This window comes from Hypanus sabinus, chromosome 29 (assembly GCF_030144855.1).
Source record: "Hypanus sabinus isolate sHypSab1 chromosome 29, sHypSab1.hap1, whole genome shotgun sequence".
In the NCBI taxonomy this organism is placed as follows: Eukaryota; Metazoa; Chordata; class Chondrichthyes; order Myliobatiformes; family Dasyatidae; genus Hypanus; species Hypanus sabinus.
Genome location: NC_082734.1, coordinates 33,707,937 through 33,721,609, shown reverse-complemented (window position 1 = coordinate 33,721,609; position 13,673 = coordinate 33,707,937). Strand labels below are relative to the sequence as shown.

Below are 13,673 nucleotides of genomic sequence, written 5' to 3'. Positions count from 1 at the left end.
TAGTAACAGGACTCGGGGGGGAAACATTTCCTCAGGTGTACTTCACTCCGTGTTGTTCCTGCTCTGCCCCTCACGGTTAGTAACAGGACTCGGGGGGGAAACATTTCCTCAGGTGTACTTCACTCCGTGTTGTTCCTGCTCTGCCCCTCACGGTTAGTAACAGGACTCGGGGGGAACATTTCCTCAGGTGTACTTCACTCCGTGTTGTTCCTGCTCTGCCCCTCACGGTTAGTAACAGGACTCGGGGGGAGGGGGAAACATTTCCTCAGGTGTACTTCACTCCGTGTTGTTCCTGCTCTGCCCCTCACGGTTAGTAACAGGACCCGGGGGGAACATTTCCTCAGGTGTACTTCACTCCGTGTTGTTCCTGCTCTGCCCCTCACGGTTAGTAACAGGACTCGGGGGAAACATTTCCTCAGGTGTACTTCACTCCGTGTTGTTCCTGCTCTGCCCCTCACGGTTAGTAACAGGACTCGGGGGGAGGGGGAAACATTTCCTCAGGTGTACTTCACTCCGTGTTGTTCCTGCTCTGCCCCTCACGGTTAGTAACAGGACCCGGGGGGAACATTTCCTCAGGTGTACTTCACTCAGTGTTGTTCCTGCTCTGCCCCTCACGGTTAGTAACAGGACTCGGGGGAAACATTTCCTCAGGTGTACTTCACTCAGTGTTGTTCCTGCTCTGCCCCTCACGGTTAGTAACAGGACTCGGGGGGGGAAACATTTCCTCAGGTGTACTTCACTCCGTGTTGTTCCTGCTCTGCCCCTCACGGTTAGTAACAGGACTCGGGGGGGGAAACATTTCCTCAGGTGTACTTCACTCCGTGTTGTTCCTGCTCTGCCCCTCACGGTTAGTAACAGGACTCGGGGGGGGAAACATTTCCTCAGGTGTACTTCACTCCGTGTTGTTCCTGCTCTGCCCCTCACGGTTAGTATCAGGACTCGGGGGGGGGTAACATTTCCTCAGGTGTACTTCACTCCGTGTTGTTCCTGCTCTGCCCCTCACGGTTAGTAACAGGACTCGGGGGGGGGAAACATTTCCTCAGGTGTACTTCACTCCGTGTTGTTCCTGCTCTGCCCCTCACGGTTAGTAACAGGACTCGGGGGAAACATTTCCTCAGGTGTACTTCACTCAGTGTTGTTCCTGCTCTGCCCCTCACGGTTAGTAACAGGACTCGGGGGGGGGGGGGGGGACATTTCCTCAGGTGTACTTCATTCCGTGTTGTTCCTGCTCTGCCCCTCACGGTTAGTAACAGGACTCGGGGGAAACATTTCCTCAGGTGTACTTCACTCCGTGTTGTTCCTGCTGTGCCCCTCACGGTTATTAACAGGACTCGGGGGAAACATTTCCTCAGGTGTACTTCACTCCGTGTTGTTCCTGCTCTGCCCCTCACGGTTAGTAACAGGACCCGGGGGGAACATTTCCTCAGGTGTACTTCACTCCGTGTTGTTCCTGCTCTGCCCCTTACGGTTAGTAACAGGACTCGGGGGGAACATTTCCTCAGGTGTACTTCACTCAGTGTTGTTCCTGCTCTGCCCCTCACGGTTAGTAACAGGACTCGGGGGAAACATTTCCTCAGGTGTACTTCACTCAGTGTTGTTCCTGCTCTGCCCCTCACGGTTAGTAACAGGACTCGGGGGGGGAAACATTTCCTCAGGTGTACTTCACTCCGTGTTGTTCCTGCTCTGCCCCTCACGGTTAGTAACAGGACTCGGGGGGGGAAACATTTCCTCAGGTGTACTTCACTCCGTGTTGTTCCTGCTCTGCCCCTCACGGTTAGTAACAGGACTCGGGGGGGGGAAACATTTCCTCAGGTGTACTTCACTCCGTGTTGTTCCTGCTCTGCCCCTCACGGTTAGTAACAGGACTCGGGGGAAACATTTCCTCAGGTGTACTTCACTCAGTGTTGTTCCTGCTCTGCCCCTCACGGTTAGTAACAGGACTCGGGGGGGGGGGGGGGACATTTCCTCAGGTGTACTTCATTCCGTGTTGTTCCTGCTCTGCCCCTCACGGTTAGTAACAGGACTCGGGGGAAACATTTCCTCAGGTGTACTTCACTCAGTGTTGTTCCTGCTCTGCCCCTCACGGTTAGTAACAGGACTCGGGGGGGGGGGGGGGACATTTCCTCAGGTGTACTTCACTCCGTGTTGTTCCTGCTCTGCCCCTCACGGTTAGTAACAGGACTCGGGGGGAGGGGGAACATTTCCTCAGGTGTACTTCACTCCGTGTTGTTCCTGCTCTGCCCCTCACGGTTAGTAACAGGACTCGGGGGGAGGGGGAACATTTCCTCAGGTGTACTTCACTCCGTGTTGTTCCTGCTCTGCCCCTCACGGTTAGTATCAGGACTCGGGGGGGGGGGGGGTAACATTTCCTCAGGTGTACTTCACTCCGTGTTGTTCCTGCTCTGCCCCTCACGGTTAGTAACAGGACTCGGGGGAAACATTTCCTCAGGTGTACTTCACTCCGTGTTGTTCCTGCTCTGCCCCTCACGGTTATTAACAGGTCTCGGGGGGAACATTTCCTCAGGTGTACTTCACTCCGTGTTGTTCCTGCTCTGCCCCTCACGGTTAGTAACAGGTCTCGGGGGGTGGGGGGGGGGAACATTTCCTCAGGTGTACTTCACTCCGTGTTGTTCCTGCTCTGCCCCTCACGGTTATTAACAGGACTCGGGGGGAGGGGGAACATTTCCTCAGGTGTACTTCACTCCGTGTTGTTCCTGCTCTGCCCCTCACGGTTAGTAACAGGACTCGGGGGGAACATTTCCTCAGGTGTACTTCACTCAGTGTTGTTCCTGCTCTGCCCCTTACGGTTAGTAACAGGACTCGGGGGGAGGGTAACATTTCCTCAGGTGTACTTCACTCCGTGTTGTTCCTGCTCTGCCCCTCACGGTTAGTAACAGGACTCGGGGGGGAAACATTTCCTCAGGTGTACTTCACTCCGTGTTGTTCCTGCTCTGCCCCTCACGGTTATTAACAGGACTCGGGGGGAGGGGGAACATTTCCTCAGGTGTACTTCATTCCGTGTTGTTCCTGCTCTGCCCCTCACGGTTAGTAACAGGACTCGGGGGAAACATTTCCTCAGGTGTACTTCACTCCGTGTTGTTCCTGCTGTGCCCCTCACGGTTATTAACAGGACTCGGGGGAAACATTTCCTCAGGTGTACTTCACTCCGTGTTGTTCCTGCTCTGTCCAATACGTAACAGAAGTGATCTCAGAAATCAGAGGGGTAAAGGGACTTGTGGAGTCGGTGGCGAGGAAGACAAATTCAAAGTTATTTAGGGAGCAACGATGAATTGCTGAGGCTTTATAAGGCCGTATTTGGGGTATTGTGAGTACTTTAGGGCCCTTTATCAAAGAAATCATGCGTTGACATTGGAGAGGGTCCAGAATATTTTACGAATGAAAGGGTTAACATGTGAGGAGCGTTTGATGGCTCTGGGCCTGTACTCACTGGAGCTCAGAACAATGAGGGGGTATCTCATTGAAACCTACTCATTATTGAAATGCCTAGCAAGAGTGGACATGGAGAGGATGTTTCCTGTGGGGGGGGGGGGGAGTCTCGGACCGGCCTCTAAATTGAGGGGAACAGAGAGGAGGGATTTCTTTATCCAGAGGGCGGTGAATCGCCACAGACGGCCGTGGAGTCTAAGTCTTTGAGTATATTTAAAGCGAAGATTGATAGGTTCTTGATTTGTCAGTGTGGCACAGGGGGAGCAGGCAGGAGAATGGTGTTGAGAGGGGAAAAATCAGCTGTGATCAAATGGCAGAGCAGACTTGATGGGCCAAAAGGTCTAATTCTGCTCCTATATTTTATGGTCTAATACAGGAGTTCCCAAACCGGGATCCATGGCATAAAAAGGTTGGGAACCCCAGCTCATTTTATCTGGATGAATTTTGAGCTGGGATGGTACATGGCCACAAGGAACCGCACAGAGTTGTGCACAGCTCATCACATCACAGTAATCAGCCTCCTCTTCATGGACTGCACATCCCACTGCCTCAGTAAAGCAGCCAGCAGAATCAAACACCCCACCCATCTCTCCTCTTCCCCTCTCCCATCTGGCATAAAATTTAAAAAAATGCCTGAAAGCTCATCCCACCAGGCTGAATGACAGCTTCTACCCCGCTATTAAATTATTGAACAGTCCCTTGGTGGGATAAGATGGATTTCAACCAAACAACCTACCTCGTGGCCCTTACTGTCTACCTGCACTGCAGTTTCTCTGTAACTCTGACACATTATACAGCATGCTGTTACTGCTTTAACCTTGTACTACTTCGATACACTGACCTGCATAGACGCCATATAGAACAGAGTTTTTCAATGTACCTGGGTATGTGTGATCATAATAAACTGATTCCCATTATCCCTCTCTTCCCCCTTCTCTGCTCCCCTGGGATGCACCTTATTCTTGCAGAAGGCCCACTTGATGTTTCCAACATAAAGGGACACACCTCTTTTCTCCAGGACCTCTGAGCCACTGTCCACCATGCAAGACCCTTCCCCAGTTTCAAGGGGTCCCACGTGCCAAGGCTTAAGCCCATCAGCCCCGGCATAGGGATTCCAAGAAGCCTTGAAATACTTCCCATAAGTTTCAGGGACCCAGCAAACCTTTATCCAATCTTGATGGTTTCACACACTCCCCTACCCTATCCATTCTGTCACTGGAGAGCTTCTGTACTCTCCCCGAACTTTTCCTTCCATCTCTGGGGAATCTCATAAACACCCCGAACTTCTGCTGCTAGGATGTGGCCCCCTCACCTTCAGCTTGGCCCTCTGCACTTCTGAGGGGGTGAGGGTGTCGGCTTTGGCGATGATGGGAACCACGTTGACCTTCTCGTGAACTGCCTTCATGAACTCTACATCCAGTGGCCTCAGCCTGGTTGGGGGGGCAGGAGATCATTAGGTGAAGGCAAGACTCTCCCATCACCCTCCCAATGCTCCACCTCCCTCACCAAACCCTGTGGTGAAACTCTCCCTCTTCCCCTGGTCCTTGGAAGGCCAGGTTCCGTCCTGGGTGGAGATGTCCCTCATTCCCAACATGCCCTCTCCTTCCATCCCTTCTCTTCCCAGGGTAGAGTTGGCCTTGGCCCACTGAGATGGCATTGAAGGATTAGTCTCTTCCTAGGGTAGAGTTGGCCTTGCCCCCATTGAGGGGGATATCCATCTCTGCATTCCCCTTTCTCACCACCTCCAAATCCTCCCTCCCTCCAAAGAAAGCAGGGAAGGGGCCTTGCTTTCCTTCTCATACTCCCTTCTCACTGCACCCTCTCCTGGAACACCCCCCCCCACCCCCATCCTCTGGGACTCACCCATGGGCCAGAGGAGAGAGGAAGTACAGGAGGCAGTGGACCCGGTTGTCCTGGATGTTCTTGCGATTAAGGCCACTTTCATCCCTGAAGTAATGCTCAAACTGCTCGTCGATGTATTCAACGATTGGCTTCCAGCTGGGAGAGAGAACCAAGGACAGCAGTTAGGAGGCACGGGAGCCAGGAAAACTTGGCTGTGTGGCTTGTCCACAGAAGACTGTTTGTAGTTGGAGTATGTTCTGGCTAGACATCAGTGAATAGTGGTGTTCCACGGGAATTTGTTCTAGGACCCCTGTTCTTTGTATTTTATGTAAATGACTTAAATGAGGAAGTGGGAGGGTGGGTTAATAAGTTTGCAAATGACAGGAAGATTGGTGGTGGTGTGGATAATGTGGAAGGTTACCATATGTTACAATGGGACATTGACAGGATGCAGAGCTGGGCTGAGAAATGGCAGATGGAGTTCAGTCCAGGAACATCTGAAGTGATTTACTTTGGAAGGTTGAACTTGATGGCAGAAAACAGGGTTAATGGCAGAATTCTTAACAGAGTGGAGGAGCTGAGGGAACTTGGGGACCATGTCCAAAGATCCTTCAAATCTACAGAAATTGATAGGGTGGTTAAGAAGGCGTATGGTGTGTTGGCCCACATTAGTTAGGGAATTGATTCAAGAGCTGTAAGATCACTGAGATAAAACTGGTTAGATCACACTTGCAGTATTGTGTTTCGTTCTGGTCGCTTCAATATAGGATGAATGTGGAAGCTTTAGAGAGGGTGCAGAGGAAATTTACCAGCTTGCTGACTGGACTGGGACTGTGTCTTATCAGGATAGGTTGAGCGAGCCAAGTCTTTTCTCTTTGGAGTGAAGAAATATTAGAGGTGTACATGATGATAAAAGGCATAGATAGAGTGGACAGCCAGTGACTTTTCCCCAGGGTGGATTTGACTAATACAACAGCGTATAATTTTAAAACGATTGGAGGGAAGTTTAGGGGGCACGTCAGAGGTTTTTTACACAGAGTGGTGAGAGAGAGGAATGCTGTTGGGTGGTGGTAGAGGCAGGTACTGGGAAATATAAGACTTTTAGATAGGTACAGTACATGAATGATAGAAATGGGGGTTTATGTGGGAGGGAAGTGTTAGGTTGATCTCAGGTTAAAAGGTTGACCCAACATTGTGGGCCGAAGGGCCTGTACTGTTCTATGTTCTGTGAAAAACTGGAGCAGGAATGGCCTGTTGGGAATACTCCACCACTCAATAAATTCATGGCTGACCTCAAGTTCAAGTTTACTTTATTGTCATTCGACTGTACACTTGTATACTGCAAAGCAAAATTCTGGACTAGGGTGCGCAGTATAGTACAGGTAACTCACACAACACAATGTAATATTACCACTAATAAATTAACTAATGATAAAGGTTCATATCCAATAAAAAGGTTAAGAAAAGAAAACAGTAAACGCCTGCTTCAGATGTAGTGAGACCCAGATGGTGGCAGGGAGTGCAGTAATCTCATGGTCTGGGGGAAGAAGCTGCTTCCCATCCTATTTCCCATCTGGTCCTAATGCTATGGTACCTCCTGCCTGATGGTAGGGGGTGAAAGAGCTTGTTGGACAGATGGGTGGGGGAGATAACTGACAATGTGAGGGACCCTGCATGTGCAGCGCTCTGGCTAAAAATGTATGATGGGTGGAAGAGAGGTCCCAATGATCCTCTCAGTAGTCCCCACAATCCTCTGTCAGATGCCTTGCAGTTCCCATTCCAGGCGGTGATGCATCTGGTCAGGATTCTCGATGTTGCTCCTATAAAAATTTGTTATAATGGGGACTTCATTCCTCTCAATCTCCTCAGGAAATGAAGATGCTGCTGTGCTTTCCTGAACAATGAGATGGTGTTGAGGGACCAGGTGAGATTGTTGTGCAAGTGCATTCCCAGAAACTCCCTCCCCAGAGGAGCTTTGTTTGTACAGTAAGGAGAGGTTTGCTCGCACCTTCCTAATGTCCACAGTCATCTCTTTGGTCTTTTCCATGTTGAGACTCAAGTTGTGCTTGCACATTCTACCAGCCACTTTATTTCCTCTCTGTATGCCGCCTTATTGTTGACAGGGCAACCGCTGTTGTGTCATTGTCGAACTTGATGATTTGGTTTGAACTGGATCTAGCAGTACAGTCGGGTGTCAGCAGCGGACTGAGCATGCAGCCAGTGCTCAGTAGAATGGAGCTAGAAATATTTCTGCCAACGGTGACTGCGACCTTTCTTAAGAAGTCCAGGGTCCAGTTGCAGAGGGAGGTGTTGAGACCCAAATAGGACAATTTACCCACCAGCTTCTGAGGGATGATCATATTAAATGCTGAGCTGAAGTAGATGAACAAAATCCTGGCGTATGAGGCACCATTTTCCAAGTGGGACTTGGCGGAGTGTAGTGCAGAGGCTATGACATCAGTGGACCGATTTGAATGATAAGCAAACTAGAAAGGGTCCAATGCAGCAGGAAGATAGAATTTAATGTGATCCATAACCAGCCGCTCAGAGTAGTTAATATTACTGTTGAGGTCAGTCCACTGGACAGTAATCATTGAGGCAGCTTACTGTTGCTCTCTTGGGCACTGGGACGAACTGGCCATAGATTCAGCTCCACTTACCTGCCTTTCCCTGTAACCTTAATTCCCTATCATACACAAATATATCCGTATCTTGAAAATATTTAATGAGTTAGCCTCTACTGCTTTTCTGGGCTATGAATTCTACAGAGTCAGTACTCTCTGGGAAAACCACTTTCTTCTCCGCTCCATTCTAAATCTATTCCCCTCAGATCTTGAGGCTATGCCCCCTAATCTCACTGAGCAGTGGAAACAACTTTTCTGCCTCTATCTTTCCCTTCCAGAATTTTATTTTTCTATAAGAATCTACCCCACTCCCAATATTTTTCTAAATTCCAGTGCGTATAGTCCCACGCAGCACAATCTCTCCACAGGCTAACCCCCCCCCCCCCACCCCCTCAATTTCTGGAATCAACCCTGTCAACCCCTGCATGGCCTTGAAATCCAGTATATCTTTTCTTAAGTAAGGAGACCAGAACTGCATGCAGTACTTAATATGCAGCCTCACGAGTACCCTGTACAGTTGCAGCATAATCTCCCTGCTCTTAAATTCAATCCCTTTGGCAATGAAGGCCAATGTTCCATTTGCCTTCTTGATAACCTATAGCACCTGCAAACCAACCTTTTGCAATTCATGCCCAAACACTCCCAAATCCCACTGCACAACAACATTGCTGCAGTCTTCTACCATTTAAATAATCAGCTGATCTTCTATTTTCACTTCCAAACTGGGTGACCTCACATTTACCAACATTGTATTGCCAGACACTTGCTCACTCACTTAACTTATCTATATCTCCCTACAGACTCTCCGTATCCTTTGTGCAATTTGCAAGGATATGGACAGTGTAGATTGCCAAAAGATATGGTGGGATAAAAATTACTTTCAGCTACGGGCAGAGGAATGGCAGATGGAGTTTAATCTGGACAAGTATAAGGTGTCTGGGAAATCTAATGTACAGGGACAAGACACAGTTAATGACAGGATTGTTAACAGACTTGATGTAAAGAGGGATCTTGGGGTCCAAGTCCACAGCTCTCTGAAAGTTGCTGCATAGGTTGACAGGCTGATAAAGAAGCAAGTCGAGTCTCTGAATTCAAGAGATGGCTTTATAAAAACACTGGCTGGACTGCGTCAGGAGTAGTATGATCTGTTCTGGTCGCCCCATTACAGGAAGTGGGTGTGGAGGCATTGGAGAGGTGCAGTAAAGATTCACCAGGATGCTGCCTGGATAGAGGGCATGAACTATAGAGGAGAGGTTGGACAAACTTGATTTGTTTTCTGTAGAGCGGTGGAAGCTAAGGGGAGACCTAGTTGAGGCATAGGTAGAATAGACTCGGTGGAATCTCAAAGACGTGAGCGGTGTTGTACAACAGAGAGACCTTGGGGTACAGATAGAAGGTTCCCCGAAAGTGGTCACGTGTAAACAAAGGGGGCTTTTGACTCACAGGCCTTCATCAGGTGGGAGACTTACAAGAGTTGAGACCCTCTCTCCCCAGTGTCATGGGTGAGGGAAAGGATTGGGGCTATGAGAAATGAGGATCACTGGGACTTTGGTCACTCTGCTTACCATTCGGAATTGTCTACAGCATCTCCAAAACCCGGAGTGTCCACCACTGTCAGTTTGACTCTCACCCCGCACTCCTCGATGTCCACACCATGCTTCGTAATCTCCAGGGTCTTTGTGATCCTCTCTGTGAATTACAGGCACAGAATGATCTCATACTCTCCTGGGGTAGGTTACTGAGTGAAGTTCTTTTCACACTTCCTCATCACACACTCCCGGAGTCAGACACAGAGTGAAGCTCCTGCACCATCCCATGACACACTTCTGGGGTCAGACACAGAGTGAATCTCCCTCCACACCGTCCCATCACACACTCCCAGGGTCAGAGAGCTTATGCACCATCCTGCCACACATTCCTGAGGTCAGAAGGAAGGGGGCTGTGAGCCTTTTAGGACTCAGAACTTAAGCAAGGGTCTCACCTTCGGCACTTGGGATGATTCGTTCCTTGTAGAGGTTTGTCAGAAAGAGACTGTCAATTAGTGTGGATTTCCCAAGACCTGACTCTCCTAGAGAAAGTGAGGGGATCTTAGTTATTGCATCATCACTAGCTTCCCACTTTCTCCCCAGGAGTCCCCTCACTGACCCCACAAGCCAGTCCGCCTGCCCACGTTTGGTCCATATCACTCTAAACCTTTCCTATCTGTGTACTTGTCCAAGTGCTTTTTAATTGTAGCTCCCACTTCCTCTGGCAGCTTGTTTCATATCCTCACTGTCTTGTGTGGCAACCTGCCCCTTTAAACCTTTCACCTTTCACCTTAAACATGTGCCCTCTCATTTTAGACTCTGCTCTCCTTGGGGAGAAAGATTATCTCTGCCCACCTTATTTATACCTCTTGTTTTATTTTCCTTTGTTAGGTCATCCCGCAGTCTCGTTCACTACAGAACGAAGTACCAGTCTGTCTAGTCGCTCCTGATAACTCAAGCCCCAATCCCAGGAATGTCCCGGTAAATCTTTCCTGCACCCTCTCCGGCTCAATCCCAACTTCCCACAGCTGGACAACCAGATCTTCCCACAGTACTCTGTGTGCTCATCAACATCTATTCTCCCTCCTCACTGCTCCTCCATCTTCCCTCCCTCCTCATCACTCCCCCTCCTTCACTCCCTCGTCACTCCCCCTTCTTCACGCCCTCATCACTCCCCCTTCTTCACTCCCTCCTCATCACTCCCCCTTCTTCACTCCCTGCTCCCTGTTTCCCCGTTGCACCCCATCTACCCTCCCTCACTGCCCCTCTCCCTCCATACCTCACTGCCACCCTCACCACCTCTGACATGAAGAATCAAGAGCCTCAGCAGGGGTCAGAAGTTAATGTTGAGAAGGAAAAAGATCAAACGACAGGAGAAAGGGTAAGTGTCAGGGGAAAGGGTTAGGGGTCAGGGAAAGGGGTTAGAGGTCAGAGTGAGGGGTCAGGAGAAGGGTGGAGCATTACCTGCAACCATAAGAGTGAAGTCAAACCCTTTCTTCACTGACTTGCGATGGACCTGGTTGGGGAGGGTGGCAAATCCAACATACTCCTTGTCTCGGTCCTGGGGAAGGGAGAACAGGGATCAATGCTTGTGGTGGGGTGGAGGTGAGAATGACAGGAATGGTCAGACGGTGAGGGCACAGGTGGGAAGATCAGAGGGTACAGGGATGAAGGGGAAGGTCAGAGTGCATAGGACCAAGGGGGAAGGTCTGAGGTTAAAATGAAAATAGAACAGTACAGCTCAGTACAGGCCCTTCAGCCCACACTCTGTCTCATATCATCTTGTACATCTCGATCTAGTCAAGGTTCAAAGTAAATTTATTAACAAAGTTCAAAGATACTACCTTGAGATTATAAGATTACATTTACAAGAAAACGAAAGGAATACATTAGAATTCCATGAAAAATTATACATGAATAGACAAGGACTGACGAACAAAAATGTGCAAAGGAAAAGTCAAATTGTGCACATAGAGTAATGCTGTAAACATGAGTTGTAAAGAGTCCTTGAAACTGAGTCTGTACGATGTGGAATCAGTTCAGTTTTGTGGTGTGTATAACTTTAGGATGGTTGATGGTTGTAGGGTAATAACTTTTCTTGAACCTGGTGATTTGGGACTCCTATTCGATGGTGGCAGTGAGGGGAGAACATGGTCTGGATGGTGGGGTCAATGTGCTCAATGGCAGGGAGGGCTTTGCCTGTGACAGACTGGGCTGTATCCTCCACTACCTGTAGACTTTTCCATTCCTGGGTATTGGTGTTTCCATACCAGGCCACGATGCAAACAATCAGGACACTCATCATTGTGCATCTATAGAAGTTTGTCAGAGTTTTGAATGACATGCCTAATCTGAACAGATTTTGAAGGAAGTCGAGGCATTGCTGGGCCTTCTTTATGATGGCACTGATGTGCTGGACAGATCCTCCTTCACTCCAAAGCCAAAAGCCATATCTTACTCATAGCTTACTTTCCTCATGACGTACTTTATAATCCAGTCAGCATCCTGGTAGATCTCCTCTGCACCCTCTCTAAAGCTTCTACATCCTTCCTATAATGAGGCGACCAAAAGAGTACAAATATTCCAAGAGAGGTTTAGCCAGAATTTAACCTCGTGGCTCTTGCACTCGGTCCCATGAATAACACTCCACACATTTTCTCAACAACCTTATCAACTTGCGTGGCAACTTTGAGGGATCCATGGATGTCAACCAAATGATTGGGATCCTCCATGAATTTTGAAGAGAGCGTGTAGTCAGAGAATTTGGAAGGGTTTGATAAAGCTACCAGCACAAACCCACATACAGATTTCCTTCTCACCCACCCAAGCTCCCCTGCCAACCCTCTAAGTTTCACTCCAGAGGATAGAGAGTGACAAAGGAAGAGTGGGGGAGAGTGCACAGAGGACAGGCAGCTCAGTAAGAGCCTCATTCCTGTTCCGTGTCTCACAAAAAGATAGGAAGGTTTTGAACACATATGTTGAACCTAGGAACAGCAGGCAAAGAGGAACTGAAAACTCCTCTCGGTTCTGCTCAGTAGTTTTGTGAAGGGGTTTAACTGTTCTGCAGCGTGTAGATCATAGAAAATCCATGCAAATGTGCCCTTTCGGACACTCAGGTACGATTTGACTCTCTCTGCACTGTCCCATCACCTACTCCTGGGATCAAACACGGCATGAAACTCCCTCCGCACCGTCCCATCACATGCTCCTGGGGTCAGACACAGAGTGAAGATCCATCTACACTGTCCCATCACACACTCCCAGGGTCAGACACAGAGTGACCCTCTCTCCACAGTGTCCCATCACACACTCCTGGGGTCAGACACAGAGTGAAATCCCCTCCACACCGTCCCATCAAACACTCCTGGGGTCAGACACAGAGTGAATCCCCCTCCACACTGTCCCATCAAACACTCCTGGGGTCAGACACAGATTGAATCCCCCTCCACACCGTCCCATCACACACTCCCAGGGTCAGACACGGAGTGAATCCCCCTCCACACCGTCCCATCACACACTCCCATGGTCAGACACAGAGTGACCCTCTCTCCACACTCCCGGTGTCAGACACAGATGAAGCTCCCTCCACACTGTCCCATCACACAGTCCTGGGGTCAGACACAAAATGAAGACCCATCTCCATTTTTACCCCAGATTACTGCTCCTTGGAAGTTTTGGGCCGTCTTTACCTTCAAAACTTGTTTGTATAAAATTGTGTCTAAAAAGACATACCGACAGGAAACCCACATCCTGTTCCTGTATGCTGAGAGTTTGTCTGTACATGAGATGGAAGGATGGAGCGTTGTCACTCACTGATGTACACTGGAGAGGGCGTCACTCCCTGTCTGACCCCGAGAGTGTGTGATGGGATGGAGCGGAGGGAGCATCAATCTGTGTCTGACCCCAGGACTGTAAAACATACACACACAGAGACACTTGGATGCAGCAACACACTCAACCTTCATGCACATGCTGTGTTTTCCCCTCTCTCTCCTCCCCCCCACCACCGCCAGCCCTGGTTAATTCACCCCTAACCACCTACCATGTCCCCTCGACTCTCCCTGTGGCTCCTGTGACTCTGCACCACTATAGGGATCTCTCCCTCTGTTCCAAACTGCGGAGATCCCTGCTGCTGTTGCTCCCTCCCTTCGTCCACACCTCTGCTACCTCGCTCCACTGCAGCAGGAAGTGTGCTGCATCGTGATTGGCAGGGAGCAGGAGGTAATGCGTGTGG

The 13,673-nt window shown here is 49.5% G+C and overlaps 1 protein-coding gene across 1 annotated transcript; it reads right to left on the bottom strand.

The window, feature by feature from the left end:
• Positions 1-3,161: 3,161 nt before the first annotated feature.
• Positions 3,162-13,611, bottom strand: LOC132382814 (septin-4-like). The gene is made up of 7 exons (XM_059953269.1): positions 13,482-13,611; positions 10,904-11,000; positions 9,895-9,981; positions 9,479-9,602; positions 5,311-5,445; positions 4,760-4,877; positions 3,162-3,182 (listed from the first exon to the last, which is right to left on the bottom strand). Exons 1-7 carry the CDS (start codon positions 13,482-13,484, stop codon positions 3,162-3,164), a joined length of 585 nt encoding a protein of 194 aa, XP_059809252.1. The 5' UTR covers positions 13,485-13,611.
• Positions 13,612-13,673: the final 62 nt, after the last annotated feature.